The sequence below is a fragment of the Furipterus horrens genome, unplaced genomic scaffold (genome assembly GCF_987537825.1).
Source record: "Furipterus horrens unplaced genomic scaffold, mFurHor1.1.pri manual_scaffold_6, whole genome shotgun sequence".
Classification (NCBI taxonomy): Eukaryota; Metazoa; Chordata; class Mammalia; order Chiroptera; family Furipteridae; genus Furipterus; species Furipterus horrens.
In genome coordinates, this window is record NW_028327176.1 from 92,295,827 (window position 1) to 92,314,121 (window position 18,295).

Sequence of the window (18,295 nt, forward strand, 5' to 3'; positions counted from 1 at the left end):
AGGGCAGAGTAGAGAGAAGTCCGACCCTCCCCACTTGGCCTTGTTTCTGGCCATGGTAATGTCCTCTCATACCCACAGCTCCTCCTGAGCAGTCCCTCTCCCACAGCTCCAGTTCTCAACGTGCTTTCTCCCATGCCCACTCTTTCAGGCCTTGCAGTGGTACTGGTTTTCCTTTCCTTCCTTGCTTGTCCTGTTATAATGTTGCTAGTGGCACAGCTTTCTTTGATCCTGCTCGGTAGAACTAGCCTCTTTGTTATAAAATTTCTTTGAATACTTCTTTGTTGAAACTCTTTTTGCCAGGACTTCACCAGTACAGAGATATCTGCCCCCTTAATGTGTTCATGCTTTTGCCACTTCCCCTTTTACTGTTCCCTTTGATCAGCACTGCTCAAGATAGTCACAGATGTTGCTTTCCTGACTTACATGACAGTGCTTTCCAAAGTCAGTGTGGCAACAGTATGGTTCTGTGTGAAGAGCACAGATCTGGAGGCGCTGGGCTGGTGTCCAGTTCCAGACAACTGCACAGTGGTTGTGACTTTGATCCTTCATTCAAATTATTTTTAGCTTCTTCTGCAAGAGGGAAATGATATGCTGCCTTACTAGTGCAAAGTTGTGAAGTTCAGATATACTATTTGTAAAATGTTACATATAATAAGTGAATTTTTAATCTGCAGTCATGATCTTGGCCCATGGCAACATTCACTCTATTGATCTCAGGCGTACAATGTGTCTAAAAAAGAATTACTTGCATTCCATATTTTGATCTCTCTCTCTCTTTTTTACCACAGTCAAGTGCTGCTTTACTTTTTAGAATTTGTATGCTTTCAAAACGGATGGGTCATAAAAGTCAGGCATAGCAAGAAAGTATTTATGGAACTGGGCAAGAATAGGTGTGCTGACAGCTTTTGTATCTTTCAGGTTACAACCTGAAATAATTGTGCAAGAGTCAAGTTGATGTTTGAGATGGGAGAGCAGAAAATTAAGGGCTAGAGCCTTGCACATCACTGTGGTTCTATTTCCTCTCCTAGGTGGTGTTTCCCAAACATGGTCCCAGGACCAGCTGCATCAGCATCACCTGCAACCTTTTCGATATGCAAATCCCCAGGCCTAGCATTCTGTATTTTGTAAAACATCCCTAGGTACTTCTCTGATGCACGATCAAGTTTGAGAACCATTGTCCTAGTGGGAGAAGCTTTGCCAGACCTGGGATATTTCCCACATGTGGTCATTAAGTGGAGAGAAACCCACTGCCCAAGAGATAGCCCCAAATGATGTGTGAGGGTATTTGTTTAAATGACCTATTTAGATTTCTACCTACTAAAGTATCATGCTTACTCATAATAAATAAGAACTTCATACTCATAAATAGGAAGACTCTCATAATAGTTTTTATATTAGTTTGGCTACAATATGGGTCAAATTATAATTGTTAAAACATTTACTCAAATAATTGGTTAGACAAGATGTTAATCAGATAACTTTTCTGTTCCTCGAGCCAGCTTTTAAGAATTGTTACTCTTAACAGTAATTCTTTATATTTACCTCCAGTTGGACTCAATTATTTACTTCTATAAGATTTTATGAGGAGGATCAGGTAAGTAGCTACTCACTTACATATGTAGCTTATTAATCTAGGTTCAGAAATAGAATTCGCCCTGTATACCACAGTTATTTTAGAGTAAAATTAGTTCAGATTCTAATCCTGCCGCTGATGTGCCTGTCACTGTGTATCTTGAATAAACTGTTTGAGTCTCATTTAAAAAAAAAAAAAGTGGTGAGGATTAAAGTATATAAAATGCCTAGCACAGGGCTTGGTTCATTTTATTATAGTTCCCTAGTCATTTTATTGATCATCATTTTTTTCTTTTATTTAACAGTTGGAACCATTTGCTTATTTTTTAATGAAAGATGGTTGTAAGACATTGAAATTATTGTACCAGGAAGGAGATGCACCTGGTTTTGGTAAGGATATTTTACCAGGGTAATGTGCTATCTATTGGTTAATAAATGTTAAAGTTCAGCTTATCTTTTCTCTTATACATGGGAAATCTTATATCTATAAAGAAAATTTACTAAAAGCTTATGTCTTCAAAACTATCCAAATATGTACTTCAGGTGCTACTATAATGATTTAAGGAGAAAACATCCTTGTAGAAATCATTGACCTCTCTTGGGGAATACAAATTTTTACTATAATTTAATTGGATTTTCCCTTAAACAGGTGGGGCTATTTTGTGCACATATTCTCAGATGACTAGAAATAGTCACAAATTCACCCAAGAGCTCAGCAGCCGCTCCTGTGGTCCTGGGTCACATCTATATCTGCTACAGATGTCAATTGGAATATCTGGCTACCCCTATTGTTTACATTATTCCTAAAAAAATTAACACTTTACCAAGTTGTTAAACATTTGTCTTAGTAACTAAGTGCATGGCCATCATTTTGGTCTTAGACTTCTTCCTTAGACCCTGTAGATTTTACCTTCAGTGTGTCCCTCCTACTGGTCCTTTCGCACTTTCCTCCTCTGCTGCCTGAAGGCTGGACCCATATTTCTTGCCTTCCCCATTCCAGATTGAAAACCAGTACCAGATTCCCCCTCTGAATTTCACACTGCTTATTCCTGCCAGGTAAATCTCTTCTTGAGCTATTAGTTATGGGATTGTGTCCAACCCCTCATTTATCCACTAAGGCCCACAGTAACCTGGACACACAGTATCTGTTTAGTCTGATTTCTTGTTCTTCCAGACGTGAGTCTTCTGCTCCTTGTAAGCTAGTCCCTTCAGTGCTTTCTGTTCATGCAAGAGTCACTTCTGTGTGCTTTTCTCTGCCCTCTTGACTTCTTCAGAATGTGTTCTTTCTCTCCACTCACTCAAATCCTGCCCCTCCTCCAGATGACCTGATACACTCTCTTCTACAGAGCCTTCCCAGAATGTTCCAAACCACACCCACTCTCCTGTGTCATTTAAAGTCTGCATCATAAAATACAACATCTGATTATGTTTTATTTTCATTTAATTGTTAAGTATGTGTCTTTCTTCCCCAACAAAATATGTACACTCATACGTAGTGACTAGGTCTGCTCTGTTGATTTTCTGTCTCTCCCAGTTCATATACTGGGGCATTATTGTATGGTCCATATTTTCATTACTTAATAAAAATTAAAACAGTAGCTGAAAATTATAGAAAAGAAAATATCTACCACTAGAAGAAAAATAAAAATCACCCACATTCCCACTCACTCGAAACTCCTTGATGAATACCCTTTATAAATAAAAAAATAAATAGAGGTATTTGTAGAGAGAGTGTGTATGTGCATATACACACACATATAGTTTTATATATGTTGATATGTAGACTTGGATATAAAACGTGTTTAGTTGGATCCCATTTTGTTACATATGTAAAATACCTACATACTACAAAATGGAATCCAACTCTACATACATATTACTCAATGGTGGATTTTAACATTTGATAATATTCTCTTCTCCATGCCACTAGATACATTTTTACTATTAAATTTTGTTAGACAGTTGCATTGCATTTCAGTAGGCTAATGTAACTATTATTTTCAAAACATCTCCTATTATTAGAATTTAAGTTTTTATAACTTTTTGCTTTTTTAAACAATGCCTCAATGAAAATCATTGAAGCTAATTCTGTGTGGATTAGGAAGACATTTCAGGAAGAATTGTCAGGAGGGAAATTGTCAGAAGAAAGAATATACCTATTTTTAATCATTATTTTTGCTATCTACAAAGTAATAGGTTTATCAGCATGGTAAATATTCCTTTACATGTCTTTCTTATATGCATGTGCCAACATATAAATGCTTAATATCATTTTAAAATGTGATCATATATTTTATTCTTGACTTGCATTTTCACTTGACATTTTCTATGTTTAAAAAAATGTTGTACAGTATTCCATAGTACAGTTACATTGTGATTTTCAGAAACCATTCCCCTATTGATGGATCTGTCAGGCAAGAATATATTCAGCTGTACGTCAGAGAAATCCTAATAGTGTCTTAAACACTTAGAGGGGGATCTGTTTTTCTCTCATAACAAGATAGGCAGTGCCTAGCAATGGTTAAGATGCTCAGCAATGCCATCAGAAAACAGATTCTTTTTATTCTGCCATTCTTAACATGTTGGCTTTGTGTTCATGTTTGCCCCATGAAGCTCTAGGCATCACATCCAGGTTCAAGGCCCTCACTAGTCATGTCTCTACCCTTTCATCAGGAAAGCCCAAGTTGTCTATGTCTTATTGACCAGAACTGTGTCACATGGCTACCCTAGGGGCTAGGGAGGCTGAGAGCACTGTTTTCCAGGGAATCTACACATTGCTTAATGTGACAAAGTCAGATTCTCCTGTCAAGGAAAAGGGGAAGGGAGAATATTCAGGTTAGAGGTAGCTCTTATACCAACTTCCATGAATGAGCATTTATGCTCTTATATTCTATGATTGTTCTTTGACTGCAAGCAATAGAAATAGACTCTGGCTTATGTAAGAAAAAAATGTTTGGGTAGTTCAAAAATTTTAGAATTAGTTGAACTATCAGGCCTTGGAAAGAGCAGAAATAGAGCATTTCCAGGGATTTCAGGGCAGGTCTTTTTTTTTTTTTTTTTTAACTTATTTATTTATTTTAGGATTCATCATCAGATTGACATCTCTTAAATCCTCTTTTATCTTTATGTGTCTCTATTCAAGATTTATGCTTTAAAATTTTTTATTTATTTATTTAATTGAGAGAGGGAGAGACATCAATTTGTTGTTCCACTTATTTATGCATTCTTTGGTTGCTTCTTGTGTGTGCCCTGACCAGAAATTGAACCTGTAACTTTGACATATTGGGATGACACTTTAACCAACTGAGCTCCCTGGCCAGGGCTTCCAGATTTACATTCTTGCTGAGAGTCTAGTCTAGTTTTCAGGTGGCCACCACTCTAGGGCTCTGAGACTAGTGTCCTCCAGAATCACAGCATGGGAAGAATCCCCCAAATCCGAAGGAAGGAAGGAAGAGAATACAAAACATTTTTGTGGTTTTGTGATAGGGAATTAAAAATTTTATTTGTTGTATTTTCAACTGGCCATTGTTGTAAATAGAAGAGCTTCGATTTTGCATGTTAATATTACAACCAGCCATCTAACAGAGTTATATTAATAGTTTCTTAAGTTAAAGATTTATAATTAAATGATTTGTTTTCATTGAAATTAGTTCAAAGAAAAATTTAATATAAATTCGGTGCTATGAATATATTTAATAAGCAACTGGGTTGTCTCAGGGGACTCAGTGAAGCTTCCCAGAGACACAGCATTTCAGCTGAGATCTGAAAGACAACACGGGATTAGGTAGGCAAAATATTGGGGATGGGAAAGAAGGACAGTTTATGTGAAGGCCAGGGGTCTGAGGCCTGACTAAAAGGAGCAGATATTCAGAGCTGAGGGAAAGGCAGAGGAGGCCACAATGAAAGAATTCCAATACTGATATTTTTTTGTAGACAAAAAATAATTTATTCCACAATCATCTCACAACTTCTTACAATAAAGGGAAGCAAGAGGAAACAGTATAAGATGCAGAGTAATTTCTCATATTGATCAGTTATGTGATCATATGCTAAATTCTTGACTTTTGTCTTCAGAATGTGGTCGAACTATTGCCGGAGTAACCAAAGGGGCAAAAATGATGAGATTGTATGTAGACAATGCAGCCCCCGAGAAACTAAAAGGACTGTGCATATTTTTTGTTCGTTGTCACAATGATATTGCTATAAATATTAAAAATATTCATGAGGTATGTTTATATTTTTCTCAAAGAGATAAACATTTATCTAGCTGTATTGAGATATAATAAAGATATATGATTGTGTAAGTGTAAGGGGTACAAATTGATTTAATGCACTTATGTGTGTATATATATATATATATATATATATATATATATATATATAAAGTATATTTTATTGATTATGCTATTACAGTTGTCCCAATATTTCCCCGTTTTCCCCATCCACCCAGTACGCCCCTTCCCTCCAGCAATCCCCCCCTTAGTTCATGTCCATGGGTTGGGCGTGTAAGTTCTTTGGCTTCACTCTTTGCTATACTATTCTTAACACCCCCCTATTTTGTTTCTACCAATTATGCTTCTTAATTCCTGCACTATTTCTCCCATTCTTCCCCTTCCCCTTCTCAGCTGATAACCTTCCAGATGCTCTCCATACCTATGATACTGTTTCTTTTCTGGTTGTTTGCTTAATTTGTGTTTATTTTTGTTTTTTAGAGTCAGTTGTTGATAGTTGTGAGTTTGTTGTCATTTTAATGTGCATAGTTTTGATCTTCTTTTCTTAAGTAAGTCCCTTTAACGTTTCATGTACCAATGGCTTGGTGATAATGAATTCCTTTAGCTTTACCTTGTCTAGGAAGCACTTTATCTGCCTTTCATTCTAAATGATAGTTTTGCTGGATAGAGTAATCTAGGTTGTAGGTCCTTGCTTTTCATCACTTTGAATACTTCTTGCCAACTCCTCCTTGCCTGCAAAGTTTCTTTTGAGAAATCAGTTGACAGTTTTATGGGAACTCCTTTGTAGGTAACTCTCTGCTTTTCTCTTGCTGCTTTTAAGATTTTCTCTGTATCTTGAACTTTTGGCATTTTAATTATGATGTGTCTTGATGTGGTCCTCCTTGAGTTTACCTTGTTTGGGACTCTCTGTGCTGCCTGGACTTGTATGTCTATTTCCTTCATCAAATTTGGGAAGTTTTCTTACATTATTTTTTCACTTAAGTTTTCAATTTCTTGCTGTTCTGGCATCCCTATGATTTGGATGTTGGTATATTTAAAGTTGTCCCAGAGTTCCTAAGTCTCTCCTCAATTTTTTTTCATTCTTCTTTCTTCTTTCCTTTCTGGTTGAATGTTTATTTCTTCCTTTGTTCTAAATCATTGATTTGACTCCTCTCTTCCTTCCCTTCACTGTTGGTTCTCTGTATATTTTTATTTATTTCACTTCGTATAACCTTATCTTCTTCCTTTATTTTGTGGCCTTACTCAATCATTTCTCTTGTATTCTTCATTTCTGACTGGTTCTTTTTTATGTTTTCTCTCTCCATTTTAATGTTACCTATCTCTTTGTTAAAGTTCTCACTCTGTTCCTTAACTCTTCCCCTAAGTTCTTTAATCATTTTTATAACCAGGGTTTTGAACTCTGCATCTGATAGATTGACTATCTCCATTGTGTTTAGTTCTTTTTCTGGGCTTTTGTTCTGTTCTTTCATTTGGGCCATGTTTCTTTGTCTTCTGAGTCTGGCAGCCTCCCTGTGTTTGTTTCTGTGTATTAGGTGGAGCTGCCTTACTCCCTGTCTTAGTAGGGTGGCCTATGAAGCAAAGGCACCTGCAAAATGTGTGGGACAGAGCCTTAGGTCATTGGCAGGGTGTGGCCACCTGTTTCACCACTTTGTGGCTCTGTTTGTGGTGGGGGGCTCAGAGAGAGGACAGTGCAGCTGTCTGGCTTCCTGTGATTTGCCCAGCACTCACCCCATTTCCAGTCACTTCACCCACTTCCCATATGCAGTTGGTGCTGCCCTGGGGTTTGCATATGTTCTAAGACCATGTGGGCCCCAACCCCCACTGGTTTTTATAGCCAGAGGTAATTGGGGATTATCTTCTTGGGGCTGGAACCCTGGGCTATGTTATGTGGTCTGACCTGGGGCTGGGATTTCTTGCTCCCAAGGTGGTCGGGCCTGGGGCTGGGATTGCTCATTCCCAGGGTATCCGTCCTGATTTTTATCCACCATGCATGAATGTGGGACCATCCATTCTGCCACCACCACCCCTGCCACTGCTTGTCTGAGCCACACCACCTCTCCACCCTGTCTCCGTGACTCTGCCCCTCCTACGCATCTGGATGAATGTGGCTTCTTTAAGTCCTTGGTTGTCGGACTTCCATACAGCTTGATTTTCTGATGGTTCTGGTTATTTGTTTTTGAGATCTGGTTGTAATTTTTCTATGGTTGCATGAGGAGGCAAAGCATGTCTACCTATACCTCCATCTTGACTGAAAGTAATACACTTAACTATTGAGAAATGATTACCACTGTAGTATTACCAGTACCTATTTACCATTTATTTTCTTTTCTCTTTTTGGTGATGATATATAAGATCTGCTCTCTCAGCAGCTTTCGCGTACATAATATGGACTTGTTAACTATATAATCACTCTGCTGTGCTTAGATCCCCAAAACTTACTCATCTTTTAACAAAGTTTGTACCCTTTGGCCAGTGTTTTTCCCATGCAAAATCCTGGGCAGAGGATTAGTTCCATTGCTCTTTTCCTGGACTGACACAGTTATTCTTATTTCCTTTTTGGAGAGCAGGTAACTTTCAACTGAGAACTTTCTTTATGCAGGAGGCTTAGTTTCACTTCACTCACATACTATAGGCTCCAGGCCATATCTCCTTCCCTCTGCAGAAATTAAAGCACCAAACATGTAATGGTTAAAATGGAGGCAGGATATGTTTGTTGATTTTAGAACTCTAATATTCATAACCACTTAAGCTTCCCTAATAGTTTATAAGATGTATTTTCTATGGTTATTGTAATATAAAATAGATTAAGATTCTCAGTTCCTTAATGAGATCAGCATATAAACTAACATTTAAACACTGTCCTTTCAGGAAGTGCTATTTACTGTTCTGGATGCCTCGAAAAGTCTCCTAATTGGGATTAGGAATATGCTGGCAAAGATATTTTTACCAGCTATTCTTGCAACAAATAATTGGGGTGCTTTAAACCAGTCTAAGCAAGGAGAATCTGAGAAACACATTTTCACTGAAACCATCAACAGATACCTTTCATTTTTAGATGGTAAGTATAACATTTCATGTTTACTAAAAATGAGGAAATTGACTACATGTTATTAAAAATAAACAGAAAAATTTCCATTTTAAAAGAAGATACTAAAGTAATCACAGACCTAGAGATAAGGTATCAAATCATTAGCACCTCTCTTTCCACGGATCTTAGTAGGAATGAGATAAGTTTTCATTTTTGTTTTTCATTATAGCAAGAGGATTTTCCCCCTATATTATTTGTGGAAAATTTTGCCATATTTAAAAATATATACCTCCTTATAAACTCTTTTAAATGTATAATTAATTATTTCATATTGTTAAAGCACAATTTTATTAACAAACCATGAAGTCACAATCTAATGATCAATTAGAATTATATAGTATTTCTCTGAAGTATTAGATCTCTTAACATTTTAGTAATTCCAGCTTGAAACCACATAATGATATTTACCACATTGACATTAAACACCTCTTCTCAATATTTTTTTTCTTTTAGGTGCTAGAATAAGTATTGAGGGAACAGTTAAGTTAAAGAAGATAGATAATATTGATTTTTCTAAACTGCATGCATTTGAAGATGTGACAGTTGCAGCCAGCAATTCAGAAACTGTTCGTCAGCTAGAGGACGTGTTGATGATATGGTACAAACAGATTGAACAGGTGAGCTAACTCAAGTAAATTCATCAGATATGAATTGCAGTCACATTTGTGGTCTAGTCACTGCAATTTATCCCTAAAAGTAAAGGAAAGAAAGGTTGTGAAACTCAGCCTATTCTTGCCTCCAGTCCAAAATTCATTGTTCTCTATGGACCACTTAGAATCAATGTTAGTATATTTATCACATTAAGGAGGAAACTGTAACAACATGGGTTGAGAATGAAATAATGAAGAATCAGGAGTATATTGTTTATACTTTCCAGAAGGGAGAGAGGAAAAGAACACAATGAGGAGACTCTAGCTACCAGTGCTGGGCACTTAATAAATACCTCTTGATTGATCCAGAGAAATGAGTGTGTTGACAGAGAAGTCCAAACTAAGCTTACTTGTATCAGTACTACTCTGGTCAAATAAATTTCCTCTGGCAGTAACAAAAGCAACGTTATGAATGGGGTAGAGGTGCCAACTTATATCAATATTATAAACACTAGTAAAAATCTTGCAGTTGCCCTAAAAAAATACTGTAATTGCCCTGAAAGAGGACTCTAGGAACCAGCTTACACATCTCTGGTTCATGAACACAGGATAGTGGACCTAGGAAAGAAAGTCTTCAGTTAAGTGAGGACTGAGGGAGAAAAATCTTGACTAAGCAAGAGTTTAGAGAAAAGCATTTTCAGTATTACTATTTATAGAACTACGTCGGAAGGGGGCAGGTACAGTTGGAGTAAAAAAATTGAAGGACTTTGGAAACTCCACCAAGGCCTGGAGCACGGGCCACAGAATTTGCTTCCAGATGTCAGTAGATAATTGAAGTGCATAACGTCACACCAGAGAACTCCTGCAGCCGCCTACTCTGCCACTGGAGGAAGGGGGAGTTGTAACCTATTGCAGAAGTCAAGCCCTGTCCTACTCAATGGCCAAGGAGACCTCCATTTATTAGATCAATCAGTATAGATTTTCATTCACTATAATGAGCCAGGAAAAGAAAATGTTTGACATAGGAAATTTAGCTACTTGAAACAAGAAAATCAGCTTAGGCAGTTGCAGCACTTGACATCCAATTAAGCAGAATCGATACAGAAAATGGGAGAGATCTTTTAATAATATTACATCAAAAATAAACCTTGTCCTCTTGTCACATACAAAATTAATTCAAGATGGATCACAGACATAAGTCTGAAAGCTAAAACTAAAAAAAAGAGAACGTAAAACAACATGAATCTCAAAAACATGTGTGAGAGAAGCCAGTCCTAAAAAAAGGAATGTAAAAGTCCCGGCCGGATTGCTCAGTTGGTTGGAGCATCATCCTGTACACCAAGAGATTGCAGGTTCAATTCCTGGTTGGGGTGCATACAGGAGGCAACCAATTGATGTTTCTCTCTCGCATCAATGTTTCTCTCTTTCCTCTCTCAAATCAATGAAAAAAAAAATCCTTAGGATTAAAAAAAATTAAAGAATAATGTGAAAAACAAAACAAAAACTGTAAAGGAAGTAGAACATAACATAAAATTACAGTAATATCTTCTTAAGCAAGATACAAAACCCAGAAATCATGAAAGAAACAAATGACAGATTTGGTTACATAAAAAAGGAAAATTAGTAACTTTACATATGGGAAAAACCATCATCAACAAAGTTAAAAGATAAGTAACTTTCTGGGAGAACATAGCATGTATAACAAAGAGTGTTAGTACTATAATATATAAAGTTCTGTAAGTCATTAAGAAATGAACAATTCAGAGAAGAGTAGACCAAGGATATGAATAATGTCATTTAAGGAAAGTCCATGCAGACATTTGACCTGGGGGGAAAAAAGGGGGCTTATGAGTGACATGGTATTTTCAACTATTTGATGGGATTTAATGTGAAGTTAAACTTTTACCGTATGGTCCTAGAAGGAAGGAAGGAGTAAGGCCAGAGTGAGTGATGGTTATAAGGAGAGAGATGAAAATAGAATGGGTAGAATCCTTGGAAATATTCAATTTGAGGCTGGATTACCATCTATGAATAAGGTAACAGGAATTAAACATCAAAAGGGTTGTTTAATTTAAAATTTAAAGTTAATTTCAAGGTCCACTTCCATTTTTAAATTCACTTATTCAAATTATATAGACTTTCAGCTATTTAAAAAGTTTAAATTATGTCTTGTATCCTCTACGTAAAGAGGTGGAGAAGCTTGTAATTAGATTAGGAAAGAGTTCCATAAACCATGTTTTAAATTAAAAGCTTTTGCCCTGGCTGGTGTGGCTCAGTGGGTTGAGTGCTGGCCTGCGAACCAAAAGGTCACTGGTTCGATTCCCAGTCAGGACGCATGCTTGGGTTGTGGGCCAGGTCCCCAGTTGAGGGGGTGTGAGAGGCAACCAATCAATGAATCTCTTCCTCTCTTTCTCCCTCTCTTCCCCTCTCTCTCTAAAAAAAATTAATAAATAAAATCTTTAAAACAAAAATTAAAAGCTTTTTATGGATTAAAAATAGAACCTTTCATATGTTCGAAAAATTAACCATGTATTTTTACCTCATTTGTATTCTTGAAAATACAATGACAATTTAAGTTATGAAAGGTTAAAAACATTAAAAAAGTACAGAAAATAATATAAAAAACACTTCCGTAACTGAGATTAAACCAGATATCTTTTGCTTCAGATATTTTCTTGTAAAGCCGCTCTTTCTTCTCTGTATTACCAGTATCCTGATGTTATTGACTCCTCCTATTCTCTTGAAAGTTTTACATTTTTATTGCATTTAAAAATTTGTAAGACTTATATTACAGATATAAGTAAATAATATATGTATATATACTATGTATGTGTTTTTAAAGTCCTTTTACAGTTTTTTTTCATTTAACATTCTCTTTCATTCATATTGTTGTAAGTAAATTTAATTACTTAGGTATTTCTCTATGAAGAAATCAGTTTATTATATAGATGTTCCAACATCTAGGAAACATTTAAATTATGTCTAGTATCCTCTGTTTAAGGTGGTAGAGAGGTTTATTCATTTATTCCTTCAGAAAGATAGTTGTTTCTACTTTTTTTTGCTATTGCAAACAATAAAAATATGTATTAAAGAATATCTTTGTTCAGGTACTTTGTACATGTTCAGGAGTTTCCGAATGGAACTGCTGAGAGCAGTAGAGAATGGGTATTTTGTGGGGTATTGCAAAGCTCTCCAAATACTGGTTGCATTAATTGTAAAATATAAAATATTAACTATAATATTTTTAAAGAAGCATATGAGAGTTCCCATTTCTTCAGATCTTTCATTACACTTGAGATTGTCATATTTTTAATTTTTTCCAGTACATTGGATGTTAAATTGTGTCTTGATTTATTTTGAATTACCTTGAATACAGTTGAGGTTGAGCATGTTTAATGGCTGTTGAGGTTTCCTCTTTGTTGAATTGCCTCTTCATATCCTTTACTTAGTTATTTCAGATTGCTTGATGATATCTTACAGAATTATCGGAGCTTAAATAATATTTTCTGGATATTAATCCTTTCTTGGTCCACCTTGTGTCCTACTTTTTCATTTGGTATCATAAATCCATTTCTATTCCAGTGTTATGAAGATTTTTCTTCTGCATTATTTTTTTTAATGGCGAAATAAACCAGAATAAATGTAATAAAATAAATAAATTATTGTAAAATTAATAGTTGCATAACCTTTGTATAGTTAAAAAATAGAAGATTGCCAGTACCTTACAATCCCCCTGCATTTCTTTTCCCAGTTTCAATTCCCTTTTCTTCCCCTAGCAGTAACCACTTTCTTAATAATTATGATATTAGTTCCATGATTTTCTTTATAGTTTTACCCTATCTTTGATATTTTAAAGATTTATTTTTAGAAAGGGAAGAGAGGGAGAGAAACATTAATGTGAGAGAAACATTGATAACATTGATTGGTTGCCTTGTGTTGCCTCTCTCATGCCCCCAACTGGGGACCTTGCCTGCACCCCAGACATGTGCCCTTACTGGGAATTGAACTGGTGACCTTTCTGTTTGCAGGACGACACCTGACTCACTGAGCTACACCCAGTCAGGGCATCTTTGATTTTTTTTTTTTTTTTACCTTTTTTTAAACATTTAGGTTTTTAATCTACCTGGAATTATTTTTGTCTGTAGGTATAATATGAGGTTGGAATCTTAATTTTGTCTTTTTCCATATAGTCAGCCATTTTGTCCCAGAACTGTTTATTTAATAGTCTGTTCTTTTCTAACAAATTTGTAATATTACCTCTGTCACATATCAAGTTTCTGGAACCCAGAAGATTTTTATTCCACTGGTCTACTTATTTATTTTTTTGTACTTGTACTATAGCTTTTTACTAAATCACCATTTGGTATGGCAAGCCCCTCTCTGTATTTTTCTTCAAAATTGCATCGATTATTTCTGGTTAATTGTTTTTCCAAATTAATTTTAAGACTAGTTTGTCAAGTATTATCAAAACCCCTTTTGAGATTTTGACTGAAACTTCATTGAATGTACGAGGTCTGTCCAGAAAAAGTACAGCCATTGTTAATATAATGAGAATGGTTTGTGTGACATCAGTATAACCTGGCAGCAAAGGAGAGCTGACTGGAATTTGCATGTGTGAACAATGGCAACTTCACTGTATTAGTCAATGGGGGCAGTAGACGCTGTTGAGTGAGCATGTTTACTGTGTGACCATGGCATTAAAAATGACAGAGTGAATAGAGCAACAAATCAAAGTGTGCACTAAGCTTGAACATTCCTCTGTGGAAATGATTTGGATGATTCAGAAGGCTTTTGGGGACAATGCAATGAGTGTAGCGCAAGTCAAAGTGTAGCAAAATGCTTCAAAGATGGTCAAGAATCTTTTGAAAATGATCCACGTTCTGGAAGGTGTGCGACAAACAGAACACTTGAGAATATTGAATGTGTACAGGCTACATCAACAAAGATTGGCAACCCAAATGACTCAGCCCACTACAGTCTAGATTTGGTGCCCTATGACTTCTGGTTTTTCCCAAAACTAAAATCACCTTTGAAAGAGAAGAAATTTCAGGACCATCGATGAGATTCGGGAAAATACAACGGGGCAGCTGATGGTGATTCCAACAAAGGATTTTGCAGTGTTTTGAACATTAGAAGAAATGCTGGGAGAACTGTGTGAGGTCCCAAGGTGCCTGTTTGAAGGGGACTGAGGTGTCTCTTTCCTATGTACAATGTTTCTTGTATTTTGTATCTTCTTCAATAAATGTCTCTATTTTTCATAGTGTCTGGGTGGATACTTTCTGGACAGCCCTCAAATATACAATAGTTTAGAGGAAAGTGCCATCTTTATACTATTGAATTTTTCCATCCACAAACATGGTATATCTCTCCATTTATTTAGTTCTTTTGTGTGCTGGAAGTAAGTTTTCTAATTTTCTCCAAAAAGATCTTGTACGTCTTTTGTTAATCTCTTGATATTTTATCATTATTATTTGTTGTAGTTAATGCTATATTTTAAAAAAGATCTTATTTATTTTCAGAGAGAGGGGAAGAGAGGGAGAAAGAGAAGGAGAGAAACATCAATGTATGGTTGCCTCTTGTGTGCCCCCAACTGGGGACCTGGCCCTCAACCCAAGTCTGTGCCCTGACTGGGAATCAAACCAGCGACCCTTTGATTTGCAGGCAGGCATTCAATCCACTGAGCCACACCAGGCAGGGCAGAAATGCTATATTTTTATATTTATAATTTTTATATGGTTTGTAAAGAAATGCTACTGAAATTTATATATACATCCAGCAACCTCACTTTTATTAATTGTAAAAGTTTGTCTTCACATATTCTTGAATTTTTAGAATATACTCAACCATGTCAGCTGTTTTTTCATTTCCAATTTTTATCAGAATTCTTTTGTTTACTTATCTTGTTTTGGGATCTCTATTACCAGGTTGAATGGAAGTGGGTGGTAATAGTGTCAAAGTTGTCTTGTCCTTGGTTTTAAAGTGATATTTTCTAAAATTTTGGCTATGAGTATGTTTGCTGTAGATTTTTGGTAGCTAGGTACTCTTGGGTTGGCCAAAAAATCCATTTAGTTTTTTTCTGTAAAATTAAAGACACATTTTTCATTTTCACCAATAACTTTATTGATCTGTCAGCTATTCCTGCATGGTATAACATTGGTTATTCTCAGTTAATGTTTTGATTTGATTGCTGTCAACTTCAACTGGTCTACCCAACTGTGGAGCATTGTCCAGCGAGAAATCTCCAGCACAAAACTTTGCAAACCACTTTTGACACATTTGATCAGGCACAGCACCTTCTCTGTACACTGCACAAATCTTTTTTGTGCGTTTCAGTTGCGCTTCTACCTTTCTTGAAATAATAAAGCATAGTATTCCAAAAATGTTGCATATATTCTTCCATCTTCACTATTAAAATGGGTACACAAAAATTCACCAATCTTGATGTGTTTTTTTTTTTTAATGCATGCTGCTATGACAGCTGCCACAATACAGTATAACAAAATTGTTTTGAACAAAGTTAAAGACAACTAAGTACTACTAGAGCCAGTGTATGGAAAAAAAAACTAAACAAATTTTTTGGCCAGCCCAATATTTATCATGTTAAAGAAGTTTCCATCTATTCTTAGTTTGCTAGCAATTTTTAACATTATTCAATGCTGAATGTCCTTTACACTTTTAGCTTCCTTTGAAAAGATGAAAGTCATATGTTTTTACCAAAAAAATAACATTTCTATATTTTGTGAATTTTTTGATTGCAGGTCCTTATTGAGAGTGAGCAGATGAGAAAAGAAGCTGATGACTCAGGCCCACTCACTGAGTTGGAGCACTGGAAACGCATGTCAGCCAAATTCAATTATATCATTGAACAGGTTAAAGGGCCAAATTGTAAGGCTGTCATAAATGTGCTTCATGTTGCACACTCCAAACTGTTAAAGGTAAAGGCCTTGCATTTTGAAGTTTGGTATACTTCAGAACAACCAGCTGGAAAGTTACTCTTCTTGAACTGCTTCTTTGCATCCTATATGGAAGTCATGTGGTCAGAAGTATTAAACTTTGAGTAAGGCTTTCTCATATACTATAGTTACTTCCAGAAGAAGAAAAGGAAGTGTAGAAATGAAATTTAGTTCTCGATATTTTGCGCACTAAATTTGACACTACTAAATTGTTTTTGAAATTGTAAATCAACAGAGACTCATTGAGGTAAAAAACTACATAGAAATTCAAAAGCAAAAATGCCCTCTCAATCATAGAGCTCATTCCCACTATTTTACCTTTCTTTCTAGAGGTTGTTTTTATTAAACAGTTTAGCTTGATTCTTTCCCAGTCCTTTCCTTTTTCTTTACTCCTCCTTAAAATATATATTTATAATAAAATATAAAAATTGTATCTTTATAACAATATGAAGGAAACAGGTGTCTCTTTTAAAAAATTTATTGAGGTAACATTACATAAGTTTCAAGTATGCAATTCTATAATACATCATCTGTATATTGCATTGTGTACTCACCACCCACAGTCCAGTCTCCTTCTGTCACCATATATTTGATTCTTTATCCACTTCCTCCTCCCCCACCTCCTTCACCTCTGCTAACCACCTACTGTTCTCTATGTCTGAGTTAAAAAATGTCTCTCTTAAGCAAACGTCCTCCCACCCCATAACTCCTGTTCCTGAATGATAAGTTTATAGAGACAACAAGTTTTTTATTTGTTGGTTTTTAAAATACAGCTTCTGTGATATTTATATATGACTATACTGCATACATATGAAATTACATAGTTTTATATTTCTTTTTTTTATAACATAGTATCATAATGGATTATTCTTCAACTTCCTTTCCCCCCAATAAGTATCTTAGAGAGTTATGCCTATCAGATCAAGCTGTGTAATTTTCCAGAATATTAATATCCCAGGTTTTATCTAGTCATTTTTCTGTTTATAGACAAATAGGAAAGACAGTTTTCTTTATTTTCCAACAGTCTTGAAATATAATTCACATACTACCTATTTCTCCAATTTAAAGTTTACACTTTAGTGGTTTTTATAAATGGAATAAGTTTTACTGCCTTCTTTCACTTAGCATAATGTTTCCAAGGTTTATCCATGTTGTAGCATGCATCAGCACACCTTTGCTTTTCACAGCTGAATAATATTCCACTGTAGATGATATCACATTTTATTTATCAGTCTATGGACATTTGGATTGTTTCCACTTTTTGGTTATTGTGAATAATGCTGCTATGAACATTCTTGTACAAGTTTTAGCATGGAGATATGGTATAGGAGTAGAATTTCTGGGTCACATGCTAACTCTGTGTTTAATTTTTTTGAGGAAAATTGTTTATTTTATGTGTTCACAAACATCGCTGCAGTAAAACTTCTATATGCATACATGTGAGAATTTCCTGAGGATGTATACTCCAAGCTTTGTCAATACTATCAGTTAATTTTTTTTCTTCCAATATGACATGTGGGAAATGGCTTGTTGTATTTGCCTTTTCCTTATTAATATTGAAGTTGCTAATTTTTAAAAGTTTATTGGCTGTTTTCATTTATCTTGTGAACTGGTTGTTTATATCTTTCCCCCATTTAAAAATTTCATAAATTATTTTGTATTGATTCTAGGAGTTCTTTTTTAAAAATTTATTTATTGTTTTTCTATTGTAGTTGCCCCACATTTTCCCCCATTTTTCTCCCCCACCCCGCCCACCCCTTCTCCCACAGTCATTCTAGGAGTTCTTTATTACTATTGCTATTCCTTAGTTGTTATATGTATTGAATGAGGCAATATAACCATAGTCCCTTAGCATCTCTG

General features: G+C 35.6%; 1 protein-coding gene across 1 annotated transcript in view; it reads left to right on the plus strand.

The window, feature by feature from the left end:
• The first annotated feature begins 5,646 nt into the window (after nt 1-5,646).
• The window catches only part of DNAH8 (dynein axonemal heavy chain 8), a 273,301-nt gene continuing 260,652 nt past the window's right edge, over nt 5,647-18,295 (plus strand). Inside the window, exons 1-4 of the mRNA XM_090280432.1 lie at nt 5,647-5,798; nt 8,673-8,862; nt 9,346-9,509; nt 16,241-16,417. Of these exons, the coding sequence (XP_090136558.1) occupies nt 5,688-5,798; nt 8,673-8,862; nt 9,346-9,509; nt 16,241-16,417 (642 nt within the window). The 5' untranslated portion in view covers nt 5,647-5,687. The remainder of the gene's footprint in view (nt 5,799-8,672; nt 8,863-9,345; nt 9,510-16,240; nt 16,418-18,295) is intronic.